At 45.5% G+C, this 13150-nt stretch overlaps 1 protein-coding gene and 1 long non-coding RNA gene across 2 annotated transcripts in view; one reads left to right on the forward strand and one right to left on the reverse strand.

The window, feature by feature from the left end:
* The window catches only part of DGAT2L6 (diacylglycerol O-acyltransferase 2 like 6), a 26167-nt gene extending 17453 nt beyond the window's left edge, over window positions 1-8714 (forward strand). Inside the window, 4 exon segments of the mRNA XM_027093588.1 lie at window positions 7332-7422; window positions 7425-7544; window position 7678; window positions 7994-8714. Of these exon segments, the coding sequence (XP_026949389.1) occupies window positions 7332-7422; window positions 7425-7544; window position 7678; window positions 7994-8142 (361 nt within the window). The 3' untranslated portion in view covers window positions 8143-8714.
* LOC113613130 (uncharacterized) lies at window positions 6769-12719 on the reverse strand. Its single transcript, XR_003430088.1, has 4 exons — window positions 12612-12719; window positions 12388-12450; window positions 11392-11996; window positions 6769-7355 (listed from the first exon to the last, which is right to left on the reverse strand). It is a non-coding gene; the product is annotated as an uncharacterized LOC113613130 (long non-coding RNA).
* Between the last annotated feature and the right edge of the window lie 431 nt (window positions 12720-13150).

The following is a 13150-nucleotide window of genomic DNA, read 5'->3' on the forward strand; positions in this document are numbered from 1 at the left end:
GTGAGCCAGAGTCCCCGAGGCAGCTGCTCCTTTGACCCCGTCCTGTCTGAGCGAAGAACAGACGCCTTCCAGCGACCTACACGCAGAGGCACGGCCAAATCCAAAGCTGAGCCCCAGGAGCTGTGCGAACAAAGAAGAGAAAGGGAAATCCCTCCCAGCAGCCTCAGAAGCAGCGGATTAAAGCTCCACAATCAACTTGATGTACCCTGCATCTGTGGAATACATGAATAGACAACGAATCATACCAAATTGAGGAGGTGGACTTTGAGAGCAAGATTTACTATTTTTTTCCCCTTTTCCTATTTTTGTGAGTGTGTATGTGTATACTTCGGTGTGAGATTTTGTCTGTATAGCTTTGCTGTCACCATTTGTACTAGGGTTCTATCCGTCCGTTTTTTTTTTTTTCTTTTTAAAAAAATTTTTTTCTTAATAATTATTTTTTATTTTAATAACTTTATTTTATCTTTATTTTATTTTATCCTCTTTCTTTCTTTTCTTTGTTTCTTACTTGCTTCCCTCCTCCCTTCCTTCCTTCCTTCCTTGCCTCCTTCCCTCCTTCCATCCTTTCTTTCTTTGTTTCCTTCTTTCCTTTCCTTCTTTCCTTCTTTCTTTCTACTTTTTCTCCCTTTTATTCTGAGACATGTGGATGAAAGGCTCTTGGTGCTGCAGCCAGGAGTCAGTGCTGTGCCTCTGAGGTGGGAGAGCCAACTTCAGGACACCGGTCCACAAGAGACCTCCCAGCTCCACGTAATATCAAACGGCAAAAATCTCCCAGAGATCTCCATCTCAACACCAGCACCCAGCTTCACTCAACGACCAGCAAGCTACAGTGCTGGACACCCTATGCCAAACTAGAAAGACAGGAACACAACCCCACCCATTAGCATACAGGCTGCCTAAAATAATAATAAGTCCACAGACACCCCAAAACACACCACCAGACATGGACCTGCCCACCAGAAAGACAAGATCCAGCCTCATCCACCAGAACACAGGCACTAGTCCCCTCCACCAGGAAGCCTACACAACCCACTGAAACAACTTTAGCCACTGGGGACAGACACCAAAAACAACGGGAACTACTAACTTGCATCCTGCAAAAAGGAGACCCCAAACACAGAAAGATAAGCAAAATGAGAAGACAGAAAAACATACAGCAGTTGAAGGAGCAAGATAAAAAACCCACCAGACCTAAGAAATGAAGAGGAAATAGGCAGTATACCTGGAAAAGAATTCAGAATAATGATAGTAAAGATGATCCAAAATCTTGGAAATAGAATAGAGAAAATGCAAGAAACATTTAACAAGGACCTAAAAGAACTAAAGATGAAACAAGCAATGATGAACAACACAATAAATGAAATGAAAAATACTCTAGATGGGATCAATAGCAGAATAACTGAGGCAGAAGAACGGATAAGTGACCTGAAAGATAAAATAGTGGAAATAACTACTGCAGAGCAGAATAAAGAAAAAAGAATGAAAAGAACTGAGGACAGTCTCAGAGACTTCTGGGACAACATTAAACGCACCAACATTCGAATTATAGGGGTTCCAGAAGAAGAAGAGGAAAAGAAAGGGACTGAGAAAATATTTGAAGAGATTATAGTTGAAAACTTCCCTAATATGGGAAAGGAAATAGTTAATCAGGTCCAGGAAGCACAGAGAGTCCCATACAGGGTAAATCCAAGGAGAAACATGCCAAGACACATATTAATCAAACTGTCAAAAATTAAACACAAAGAAAATATATTAAAAGCAGCAAGGGAAAAAACAACACATAACACATAAGGGAATCCCCATAAGGTTAACAGCTGATCTTTCAGCAGAAACTCTGCAAGCCAGAAGGGAGTGGCAGGACATATTTAAAGTGATGAAGGAGAAAAACCTACAACCGAGATTACTCTACCCAGCAAGGATCTCATTCAGATTTCATGGAGAAATTAAAACCTTTACAGACAAGCAAAAGCTGAGAGAGTTCAGCACCACTAAACCAGCTTTACAACAACTGCTAAAGGAACTTCTCTAGGCAACAAACACAAGAGAAGGAAAAGACCTACAATAACAAACCCAAAACAATTAAGAAAATGGGAATAGGAACATACATATTGATAATTACCTTAAATGTAAATGGATTAAATGCTCCCACCAAAAGACACAGACTGGTTGAATGGATACAAAAACAAGACCCATATATATGCTGTCTACAAGAGACCCACTTCAGACCTAGAGACACATGCAGACTGAAAGTGAGGGGATGGAAAAAGATATTCCATGCAAATGGAAACCAAAAGAAAGCTGGAGTAACAATTCTCATATCAGACAAAATAGATTTTAAAATAAAGACTATTAGAAGAGACAAAGAAGGACACTACATAATGATCAAGGGATCGATCCAAGAAGAAGATATAACAATTGTAAATATTTATGCACCCAACATAGGAGCACCTCAATACATAAGGCAAATACTAACAGCCATAAAAGGGGAAATCGACAGTAACACATTCATAGTAGGGGACTTTAACACCCCACTTTCACCAATGGAAATATCGTCCAAAATGAAAATAAATAAGGAAACACAAGCTTTAAATGATACATTAAACAAGATGTACTTAATTGATATTTATAGGACATTCCATCCAAAAACAACAGAATACACTTTTTTCTCAAGTGCTCAGGGAACATTCTCCAGGATAGATCATATCTTGGGTCACAAGTCAAGCCTTGGTAAATTTAAGAAAATTGAAATTGTGTCAAGTATCTTTTCCAACCACAATGCTATGAGACTAGATATCAATTACAGGAAAAGATCTGTAAAAAATACAAACACATAGAGGCTAAACAATACACTACTTAATAACGAAGTGATCACTGAAGAAATCAAAGAGGAAATCAAAAAATACCTAGAAACAAATGACATTGGAGACACGATGACCCAAAACCTATGGGATGCAGCAAAAGCAGTTCCAAGAGCAAAGTTTATAGCAGTACAGTCCTACCTTAAAAAACAAGAAACATCTCAAATAAACAACCTAAACTTACACCTAAAGCAATTAGAGAAAGAAGAACAAAACAACCCCAAAGTTAGCAGAAGGAAAGAAATCATAAAGATCAGATCAGAAATAGATGAAAAAGAAATGAAGGAAACGATAGCAAAGATTAATAAAACTAAAAGCTGGTTCTTTGAGAATATAAACAAAATTGATAAACCATTAGCCAGACTCATCAAGAAAAAAAGGGAGAAGACTCAAATCAATAGAATTAGAAATGAAAAAGGAGAAGTAACAACTGACACTGCAGAAATACAAAAGATCATGAGAGATTACTACAAGCAACTATACGCCAATAAAATGGACAACCTGGAAGAAATGGACAAATTCTTAGAAATGCACAACCTGCCAAGACTGAATCAGGAAGAAATAGAAAATATGAACAGACCAATCACAAGTAATGAAATTGAAACTGTGATTAAAAATCTTCCAACAAATAAAAGCCAAGGACCACATGGCTTCACAGGCGAATTCTGTCCAACATTTAGAGAAGAGCTAACACCTATCCTTCTCAAACTCCTCCAAAATATAGCAGAGGGAGGAACACGCCCAAACTCATTCTACGAGGCCACTATCACCTTGATACCAAAACCAGACAAGGATGTCACAAAGAAAGAAAACTACAGGCCAATATCACTGATGAACATAGATGCAAAAATCCTCAACAAAATACTAGCAAACAGAATCCAACAGCACGTTAAAAGGATTGTACACCATGATCAAGTGGGATTTATTCCAGGAATGCAAGGATTCTTCAAAATACGCAAATCAATCAATGTGATAAACCATATTAACAAATTGAAGGAGAAAAACCATATGATCATCTCAATAGATGCAGAGAAAGCTTTCAACAAAATTCAACACCCATTTATGATAAAAACCCTGCAGAAAGTAGGCACAGAGGGAACTTTCCTCAACATAATAAAGGCCATATATGACAAACCCACAGCCAACATCATCCTCAATGGTGAAAAACTGAAAGCATTTCCACTAAAATCAGGAACAAGGCAAGGTTGCCCACTCTCACCACTCTTATTCAACATAGTTTTGGAAGTTTTAGCTACAGCAATCAGAGAAGAAAAGGAAATAAAAGGAATCCAAATTGGAAAAGAAGAAGTAAAGCTGTCACTGTTTGCAGATGACATGATACTGTACATAGAGAATCCTAAAGAGGCTACCAGAAAACTACTAGAGCTAATCAATAATTTTGGTAAAGTAGCAGGATACAAAACTAATGCACAGAAATTTCTGGCATTCCTGTACAGTAATGATGAAAAATCTGAAAGTGAAATCAAGAAAACACTCCCATTTACCACTGCAAAAAAAAGAATAAAATACCTAGGGATAAACCTACCTAAGGAGACAAAACACCTGTATGAAGAAAATAATAAGACACTTATGAAAGAAATTAAAGATGATACAAATAGGTGGAGAGATATACCATGTTCTTGGACTGGATTAATCAACATTGTGAAAGTGACTCTACTACCCAAAGCAATCTACAGATTCAATGCAATCCCTATCAAACTACCAATGGCATTTTTCACAGAACTAGAACAAAAAAATTCACAATTTGTATGGAAACACAAAAGACCCCGAATAGCTAAAGCAATCTTGAGAACGAAAAACGGAGCTGGAGGAATCAGGCTCCCTGACTTCAGACTATACTACAAAGCTACAGTAACCAAGACAGTGTGGTAGTGGCACAAAAACAGAAATATAGATCAATGGAACAGGATAGAAAGCCCAGAGATAAACCCATGCACATATGGTCACCTTATCTTTGAAAAAGGAGGCAGGAATGTACAGTGGAGAAAGGACGGCCTCTTCAATAAGTGGTGCTGGGAAAACTGGACAGGTACATGTAAAAGTATGAGATTAGATGACTCCCTAACACCATACACAAAAATAAGCTCAAAATGCATTAAAGACCTAAATGTAAGGCCAGAAACTATCAAACTCTTAGAGGAAAACATAGGCAGAACACTCTATGACATAAATCACAGCGAGATCCTTTTTGATCCACCTCCCAGAGAAATGGAAATAAAAACAAAAATAAACAAATGGGACCTATTGAAACTTCAAAGCTTTTGCACAGCAAAGGAAACCATAAACAAGACCAAAAGACAACCCTCAGAATGGGAGAAAATATTTGCAAATGAAGCAACTGACAAAGGATTAATCTCCAATATTTACAAGCAGCTCATGCAGCTCAATAACAAAAAAAAAACAACCCAATCCAAAAATGGGCAGAAGACCTAAATAGACATTCCTCCAAAGAAGATATACAGACTTCCAACAAACACTTGAAAGAATGCTCAACATCATTAATCATTAGAGAAATGCAAATCAAACCTACAATGAGGTATCATCTCACACCAGTCAGAATGGCCATCATCAAAAAATCTAGAAACAATAAATGCTGGAGAGGGTGTGGAGAAAAGGGAACACTCTTGCAGTGCTGGTGGGAATGTGAATTAGTACAGCCACTATGGAGAACAGTATGGAGGTTCCTTAAAAAACTACAAATAGAACTACCATATGACCCAGCAATCCCACTACTGGGCATATACCCTGAGAAAACCATAATTCAAAAAGAGTCATGTACCAAAATGTTCATTGCAGCTCTATTTACAATAGCCAGGAGATGGAAGCAACCTAAGTGTCCATCATCAGATGAATGGATAAAGAAGATGTGGCACATATATACAGTGGAATATTACTCAGCCATAAAAAGAAACGAAATTGAGCTATTTGTAATGAGGTGGATGGACCTAGAGTCTGTCATACAGAGTGAAGTAAGTCAGAAAGAGAAAGACAAATACCGTATGCTAACATATATATATGGAATTTAAGGAAAAAAATGTCATAAAGAACCGGGGGTAAGACAGAAATAAAGACACAGACCTACTAGAGAATGGACTTGAGGATATGGGGAGGGGGAAGGGTAAGCTATGACAAAGCGAGAGGGTGGCATGGACATATATACACTACCAAACGTAAGGTAGATAGCTAGTGGGAAGGAGCTGCATAGCACAGGGAGATCAGCTCGGTGCTTTGTGACCACCTAGAGAGGTGGGATAGGGAGGGTAGGAGGGAGGGAGACGTAAGAGGGAAGAGAGATGGGAACATATGTATATATATAACTGATTCACTTTGTTATAAAGCAGAAACTAGCACACCATTGTAAAGCAATTATACTCCAATAAAGATGTTAAAAAAAAAAAAGAATAAGAGGTGGTAGTGTTCTTCCTCAAAAAAAAAAAGAAAAAGTGCTGGCACATAGAAAGAACTCAATACATATTTGTTGAATGAAAGATGTGCCATAATGGACATATGTATAAAGCACTATGGGAGCACCAGCTGATGGAAAGCCTTCCACCCAAAGTAGAGGTTTCATAGGTGGGTAACATCTGAACTGTGAATTGAAATATTAGTAGGCATTACCAGTTAGACCAAAAGGGAGAAAAACTCAGGCATTCAGTGAGGTCCTATGATGACATGTCTGGCACTATGCCAGTCCCTGGGGTTCAAAGATGAATAAGACATAGTTCCCCCTTTTGATTAGCTTGCTGTCTACTGGGAGTCAGCCAGGCAAGGTGATGACTGTAGTACAGAGTTGGGGTAGTGTTAGTGTAGGAAAGAGGTAAGCACCAGATGAGGGAGGTGGGAGTGGGAGGAAATGGAGGGGCTCAAAGAACTGGAGGTGGTTCAGGGGATGAAATTGGAGCTGAGTAGTGAAGGGGGAAATAGAATTAGTCACGTGAAGACAGAGGGAAGGCATTTATAGCAGAAGGAGCAAGATGTACAAAGGCGCATAGACAAGCAAGAACGTAGCACACTTAGTATGGCTAGGCAGATTCTGACGAAGGGCTGAGGAGAGGGGAAGCTAGCCAGGTAGGCAAGGCTAGAGCACAAAGGCCTTGCTAAGCAGTGTGGCACAAAGTGAGGAGCTCTGGAAGAGTTTTAAAGAGAAGAGTGACATGTCCAGATACACAGTTTAGGAAGATCACTCTGGATGCTGGGTACAATAAGGGCTATTAGATTTCCTGAGATTACTTTCCTCCCATCACAAGACAAGGTGCAGCAACTCCCCTCAAAGGGTTCACTTGTGGGAGGTGGGTGTGGAGCATAGCAAGAATGAGACACAAGGCTGGAGATGCTTGGGTTCTTGGACTCTTGTCCTATAATGGGGAGATTGCAGAGGTTTCCTACCTTGGAGAGGGTTTCACTGCGGGGAGCTTCCTGGGAGAACTCACACTCCTGCACGTCTCTTTGCAGATCATACCTTGTTCCCTCCTATTCCTTTGGAGAGAATGAGGTTCACAATCAAGAGACCTTCACTGAGGGCACGTGGCTAAGGTTCTTCCAAATAAACCTTGCAGGACAGAATCAAAAAAAACCCTGAGACTAAGTTTCTGTACCTTCCACGGCCGGGGCCTCACTCGAGGATCCTGGGGCTTCTTGCCTTTCAATCGGCCCATTACCACTGTTGTTAAGTTTTTCAGCATCTTTGGACCACTCTGGTTCTTGATTCCCCCCATTCAGGTCATCCCTCAAGTCTCAGGGGACCCGGCACACAGCTGAGACAGGCCATGGGAATTCCAGTGGCCGTGGTTGAGGGCAGGGTGGGGAGGACAACTAAACAGATCAGAGTTGTGGCCATTCACGGGAGGGACACAGTTCAGCAGCTGCCATGAGGGCATCATTACTCGCATACATTCCTTCAGCACTCTCTGAGTTTACTCTCATTCTCTTAAGCATGCACGAGATTAGGTATTTGGAGAACATGGGACAGTATGGGGTTGGAGCAGAGGGAAAGAACAAAGGAAGGGGAGGGGACCCAGATACTGAGTTTCAGTATGTGGCTCCCTCTGAGGAATGGGTAATTTGAGTTGGGTGGGGGGAAAGGTCTGATGCTTGTCCCTCCTCCTTCCCCACAGTTGGGGAGCCCCTGCCAATTCCCAAGATTAAGAAGCCAAACAAAAAGACGGTGGACAAGTACCACACACTCTACATCAGGACCCTGTGCAAGCTGTTTGACAAAGTACAGTATGGCCTCCCTGAGACCCAGGAGCTGACAATCATATAACAGGAGCTGGATTTCCCCATTATTGAACCCCCAACGCATTAAGGGATCCAAGTAGGGCCACATGGAAAGTAGAATCTGGGGAGAGGGGGAGATCTCAGGGTTGAGTGAGGAGGCCAACCAAGCCAGAAAGTACTTAATGAGTCCAGCTTACAGGAAGGAACCAGAGGGATGGAGAAGAGTGGGCAACAACCCAGTTTAGTAAGCAGAGTCTTGTGAGTCCACAGATATTTTCTGCCTCCCTGACTCCAGCCAACTCTGATCAGAGGAATGAGAAGTTAAAGAACACCATGCCCTTTCCTCCTGAGCCTTAGTGACACCATCACTATTTAGGTTGAAGCTTAGAAGCCTTGTTGAGAACAAGGATGGTTTGTTTCCTCCTAGGCCCTTGGCCCTTGCCTTACAATTTGGGGGCCACCACAAGGTAAACCAGGGACCTGAGCTATGCTTTCCTGATCCAAAGCAGACACGACTCCCTCAGCTGTGTTACAGTTCTACACTGCCAAAAACTTTATTAAAAATAATTATGCCATTTCTTCTATAAAAATAAAGCTCTAGGGGCTTCCCCAGTGGCTCAGTGGTTGAGAGTCCGCCTGCCGATGCAGGGGACATAGGTTTGTGCCCCGGTCCGGGAGGATCCCACATGCCGCGGAGCGGCTGGGCCCGTGAGCCATGGCCGCTGAGCCTGCGCGTCCTGAGCCTGTGCTCCGCAACGGGAGAGGCCACACAACAGCGAGAGGCCCGCGTACCGGGGGAAAAAAAATAATAAAGCTCTAGATATATAAAACAGGATATGACTATTTCCTAATTACAGTGTGGTTCACTACTGGGCTTCCCTGAAATCTAGCCAGAAAGCTGGTCTGTGGAGAGCCATTTTCCTCTTCTTTATCCACCCTTTACTCTGTAGCTGACAGAAAAGGTGGAGGAGTGGAACCAGAACTGCTGTACAGTGTAGGAGACAGGACAGAACCATGGGAACTGGCACAGGCATGCCCTGAGTAGCCCATCTCTCCTGATCCTACATAACCACCCTGGGTGAGGAGGGAGGGCACCTACAAGACCATGTACCAGCTGTGAGTCTACTTTATGTCAAAAACCTACTGCAGGGAATTCCCTGGTGGCCCAGTGGTGAAGACTCTGTGCTTTCACTGCCGAAGGGCAAGGTCTAATCCCTGGTCAGGGAACTAAGATCCCACAAGCTGCATGGTGCAGACAAAATAATAATGATAACAACAATAATAATAATAAAAAAGCCTACTGCATACCAGAGACTATGCCATCATTTTCTCAGCCTCTGTCTCTGAATGCTAACACAGCCCCATGAGATTGCCATCATCTCCATTTCACAGTAGCTAAAACTCCTAGAGGTGAAGTAACTTGCCCAAAGCCACAAAATCCAGGTTTTGCTAGCTCCATTCCAAAGCTCTTTCTAATTCAAAAAATCACCACACCTCTCATTCCTCATTTCTTGGAGACCTATTAATCAGCTTCATTTTCCTAAATGTGGTCCTGTGGCACCGTACTTAAATTAGCTCGTAAGTGTGGGTAAAAATTACATGGATTCTACTCCAAGTGGTCCCAGGTTAGGCCTCACGGAAAATAATGTACTAATTAAATAAACTTTTTATAGCGACAGAATGGAATTGAGAGTCGAGAAACAAACTCTACATTTATGGTCAATTGATTTTTGCCAAGGGTGCCAGGATAATTCAATGGGGGGAGGGGAGAATAGTCTTTTTAATAAATGATGCAGGGACGGATGGATGGAGGATGGCTGAGTCGGGGTGGGTGGATGGATAGGTAAGTGGTTTGACTGGAAGTGTGGGTTGGCTGAAGAACAGATAGATGGGTAGGTGAGAGGGCGGCTGAGTGGGAGAGTGAGTGGGCAGACAGATGGGCCGTTGAGGAAGGATGGATAAATGATGGTAGATGGGTGGGTGGACAGGTGAACAGCAACGGCACTGGGACTGGAATCAGGGGTGTATCTGACTTCAGACCCAGGACCCTCACCCAGGTCTGCTCCAGAAATGTCTTCAAGCCCCAGGGACCTGGACCCAGCTGGAGTGGAGGGCCCTGAGGATCAGAGGGACCCTCTTGCCCCAGGTGGAGTTTCATGGAACCACCTCTGCTCCCCACTTCCCGAGATCAGAGCCTCTCAGCTGCATGCCCCACTGCCTGGGCCTCCTTGGGAGGGGAAATAGGGACCTACCTTTTCCAGGTAGTTAAACTCCATTGTGATCTCCCGGAAGAAAAAGTAGATGTGGCTGCCCCACTCTACCACGTGGACAAAGTAGGGCTCTGTAGGAGAGGAGGGGTCAGAACTCAGCCCATGACAGGAGAAAGGGAGTTTCTGGGGCTGGGAACACAGTAGCCTGGGTGGCTACTTTTACAGTGAAGGGGGGAATATAAGCTGATTACCCAGGCAAAATAAAAGAGACCAAAGTTTTGGGGGTTTTTGGAGGGAGTAGGTCTCAGAATCCTAAAATCACCATGTCTTCTTTCCACAGACAGCAACGTCTACTGTTTTGTCACCTTCCTCCTTCATGTGTTGAGCTGAGCTCCTACCATACCGCTCGTGCTGTTCCATTTCAGGTTGCTAAGCCACCCATTTCCAGCAAGTTCTGCTTTAGATCCAACTTAAATCTTTCCTCTAACTTTATCTTCAAAGAGGCTAGTAGGTTCCAAAGATGAGATGGGAGTTCCCTGCCTGTCTCCTCTGGGACTGTTATTCTGGTGGGGGAATTTGATGAATGCCAGCCCTACCAGGTCTGCCCCTATCACCCCACCTTTGAACCACTTGGAGTCGTGTTTCATGGTGCGCAGAGTGGGCCGGTCCCTGAGGCTGTGGTAGATGACTGCGTCGATGGCTAGGAAGTCGGTAATGGTGGCTGTGAAGAGCATCCCTTCTGGATGGGGGTGAGTCAGGGGGAGGCAGGTGAGAGATTAGATCATAGAGGCCAGAGGCTGGGTGGGTCAAAACTTGACTTCAAGACTGAGCCCTGAGCCTAAGTGAGCCCTAAGCCCCAGGCTGAGCCCCAACCCTGCCGAGGCCCTGACTTCAGGCTGATCCCCAACTCCTCAGCTCATCCCCAACTTCGGCTAAGCCCTGCCCTTGAGATTCTTCTGCCTGTTTTATAGCTGGAGAGATGGTCTCCCAGCCGTCTTCTAAATGACCTGACTCCAAGAGTGGAAAATGCCATGTCTTGCTGTGGACTGGGGCCCCATAAGATGGTCAGAGTTGGGGGCACTCACCAGAGAAGAGGGCAACATTGGCGTGTTTGGGGTCGTATGGGCAGCTGGCCATGCCGCCGATGTTGTCCCCGAGGGGCTGCAGTGTGTCCATCTGCAGGGGGGACAGGGACTGAGTGACAGAGCTCCTGTCTATACCTAGCAGCCCCTGGCTCCCCCAGCCACCCCCTCCAAGGGGAATCCTGGCGCCACCTTGGATGTTGTGTGACTTGGTCAGTCATTTAACCTCTCTGGGACTCAATTTACTGATCTGTAATAAATGGGTCTGAATCGATCCTAATTCATCCTATAACTGGTTTGTAGTTTAAGTTGCTGCAGCCTGTACAGGCCTCCTTTGGAAGCCTCCTCTGGAGCTCCGGGTGAGGGGCCTGGGAGGGCGTATCCAGTAAGGCTTCCTGTAGGAGATGATGTGGTCTGGGGATAGGGCATGACCAGTGGAGGGCCGGTGAGCAAAGGCGTGGAGGTTGAACCTGGGGCAGTCACGGCTTCGAAGAGCGATGACTCAGGCTGTAGTTGGCACACACGGGGTTGAAGGCATTGGAACCACACACGAAGAGGGTGGATTCGTCCCGAAGTAGAAGCACCTTTACAAAATTTCGACACTCGCCCTGGATTGGGGCGGCGGGAAGAGAGAAGCCAGGGTGGGTGTGGTCACGGGTGTGGGCGGGGCCAGGGAAGAGGCAGGGCGCGCAAGGAGGGGCCAGGGATGTGGGCGTGGCAAAAAATCAGGGGGCTAAACTAGGACTAGGCTGGGGGCGAGGCCATGACTAAGGGAGGGGCTCAGACAGGGAAATAGGGCACTTGAAGGGGTGGAGCTATGGCAAGACGAGGGCTAAGGGCACGGCCACGACTGAGGACCACCTTGGGGGCGTGGCCAGGCTCTGGGAGTAGCCATGGCAACACCAGGGCCCTGGCTTAGAATGAAAGCAGAATATTTGCCCTGGGGGGTGGCCGGGACGGATTGGGGCGTGGTTGGAGGCGTGGCCAGGGCCCACTTACCTCCTGCTTGCCCTTCATCCGACACAAGCTGATGTCGCTGGGGTCGGAGCACCAGGTCAGCTTCTGGGACACAGAGAGCTGGTGAGGTGAGCGGGGTCCTTGACAGCCCTAGGAACCCTGCTAGGGAGGCCCGAATCCACCTTGCTCCCCAGCTCAGTGTCCGGGCCCCCTGGCGGGAGCCCCAAACATTACCCCCTCCCCTCCCGCCTGCACCCGCTCCTCACCCGCTGGTACCGCAGCTCCATGGACGTGGGGGGGCTCCAGCTCCACCCGGTACAGGTTGTCCCTAGAGGAGGGGTGTAGTTAATGAGATCGGAGAGCCTCCCCTCCCCCCCCCACTATTCTGACAGCAGACGTGAGGTCCAACACGTGCCAAACAGGGGCGTGCCAGCGCCTCTGCCATGTGCAGCTCCGCATGTGCATGCCCTAACACGCCTTCTCGTGCCCTAAAGTGAGCCAGGGGTTCTAGCACACCCCACATGCCTTACCACGCCACCTCACGCTTACACACCCCATGGCGTACACCCAACACAACGCACTGTCTGATGCCTTTACATCCGCTGTCCCCCCCCCTCAGTCTCCCCCAGGCTCTCACCCTTCCCCCCATGCCGCAGAAACTGCCCTAATCAAGGTCACTGGGCCCTGTTAAATCCAGCGGTCACTTCTCTGTCCTCCTCCCCCTCTCCACAGCATCTTCCCCGGCCAGTCCACCCTCGTCCTGGGAACTCCATCCTCACTGGGTCCTTGGACCCTGCACTTGCCT

The sequence above is a fragment of the Aethalodelphis obliquidens genome, unplaced genomic scaffold, assembly GCF_003676395.1.
Source record: "Aethalodelphis obliquidens isolate GAN/ISIS:26980383/991018 unplaced genomic scaffold, ASM367639v1 scaffold85, whole genome shotgun sequence".
Taxonomy (NCBI): domain Eukaryota; kingdom Metazoa; phylum Chordata; class Mammalia; order Artiodactyla; family Delphinidae; genus Aethalodelphis; species Aethalodelphis obliquidens.